At 64.1% G+C, this 1385-nt stretch overlaps 1 protein-coding gene across 5 annotated transcripts in view; it reads left to right on the forward strand.

Moving 5' to 3' along the window:
* The window catches only part of JADE1 (jade family PHD finger 1), a 48769-nt gene that overhangs the window by 1554 nt on the left and 45830 nt on the right, over window positions 1–1385 (forward strand). Inside the window, exon 1 of one of the 5 annotated variants that reach the window (XM_026073616.1) lies at window positions 1241–1284. The exons of the other annotated variants lie outside the window; for them this stretch is intronic. Within the exon in view, the coding sequence (XP_025929401.1) occupies window positions 1242–1284 (43 nt within the window). The 5' untranslated portion in view covers window position 1241. Of the gene's footprint in view, window positions 1–1240; window positions 1285–1385 lie in introns of those variants that run through there. 5 annotated transcript variants of the gene reach the window in all.

The following is a 1385-nucleotide window of genomic DNA, read 5'->3' on the forward strand; positions in this document are numbered from 1 at the left end:
GGCGAGCAGGTGCACGACGGCCTCGGAGCGGCCGGCAGGGCGGCCGGGCCCGGGCTCGGGCCCTGCGSCCGCCCCGGGCTGGGGAGTTGAACTGCGAGCGGGGCTCTGTGCTCGAGCAGACACGTGCGGGTGCGCGGCGCAAACTTTTGCGAGCCGCCGTTGTTGAGCGGGCGAGCTGCCCCCGCAGCGCCGCTCGGGCGGGATGCCCAGCCGGAGCTGGGGGGCGGCGGCGTAGCGGCCCGGCCCGGCCCGGCCCGGCCTGGCCTGGCTGTGCGTGCGCTTGGTGGGGCAGTTCGGGTAGGACGTTTCCCTGCTTCCATCCCTACGGCGCTGAGTGCACTTGGTGTGGCACACGGCAGTTCGTACGATAACAAATCGATCTAGAAATTATTAGCCAGGCGATTGAATGTCACCGGTGGTGTTAAAATGCATATGTAACGTACGCTAGTATAACAACCAGYGCAAGGGAATAGTGGCAGATGTGTGAAGTTGCTTAGGCGTAAGGGTATCCCCGAGATTTTTCTCTTCCTCCGTCTCCCCAAGGGCTTCCAAGCGAAATGGGTCTGGGTTGTGGTGCTTTCAGATAACCGCATTATTTCTGTGTAACGGTCCCTCCTTGGCCTGCCCGGAGGAGGCGGGGAGGAGAGTGCGGCTCCAGCGATTATTCCACTTGCTGAAATTAGACAAAGCCGCCCTGATGCTGCTGCCGCTCTCCGTGTCCCTGGGCTCCGCTGCTTGCATGCTCAGAGCGCGATTTTCCCTTTCCGTTGGCGCCCGCCAGTTCATTAGCGATACGTGGTGGGGTTTCCATTATTTTGGGGAGGGTGGTGGCAAAGGGTGTTTGTTTGTTTGCACCGCCTGCTGGTTGGTTTCCTGTGACAAGAGGTGATACACAGTTTCCAGAACTGTCTGGGAGTGGGAGGAGAGACAGACACAGAAAACGAGCTCAAGTCTCCGTGCTCCTGCTGCTGCTCAATCCGCGAAACCGCCGTCCCGTTTTCCCTCCCCTTCCACTCCCCCCCCCCCATCGTAGCATGAAGATGGGGGGGCGGAGATGGGGAGGGTGGTTCGGCAGTTTTCGTCAGTGACACGGATTTGGGCGAGAGGGAGCGGAGCCGGGGGCACCAAGTTTGATTTGCAGCCGGGGCCGAGCGGATTGGTGCGGCCGGCGGCGGGGAGGAGCGGGGGAGGGAGCCGGGAGCAGCAGCAGGAGGAGGAGGGGGCGAGCCGGACCGTTTCAAATGGAGACCGGCGGCGGTGCCGCCGCCGCTGCCGCCCAGGAAGGTGCCACTCCCGCGGGGGAGGTGTAGCCCGGTGGCACGGGGCAGGGAGGCGGCTCCGTCTCCTCTGCCTGCCGCTGGCCGTGTCTCGGCGCCTTCGGAGCC

Source organism: Apteryx rowi, unplaced genomic scaffold (genome assembly GCF_003343035.1).
Source record: "Apteryx rowi isolate R43461 unplaced genomic scaffold, aptRow1 scaffold_371, whole genome shotgun sequence".
NCBI classification, from domain to species: domain Eukaryota; kingdom Metazoa; phylum Chordata; class Aves; order Apterygiformes; family Apterygidae; genus Apteryx; species Apteryx rowi.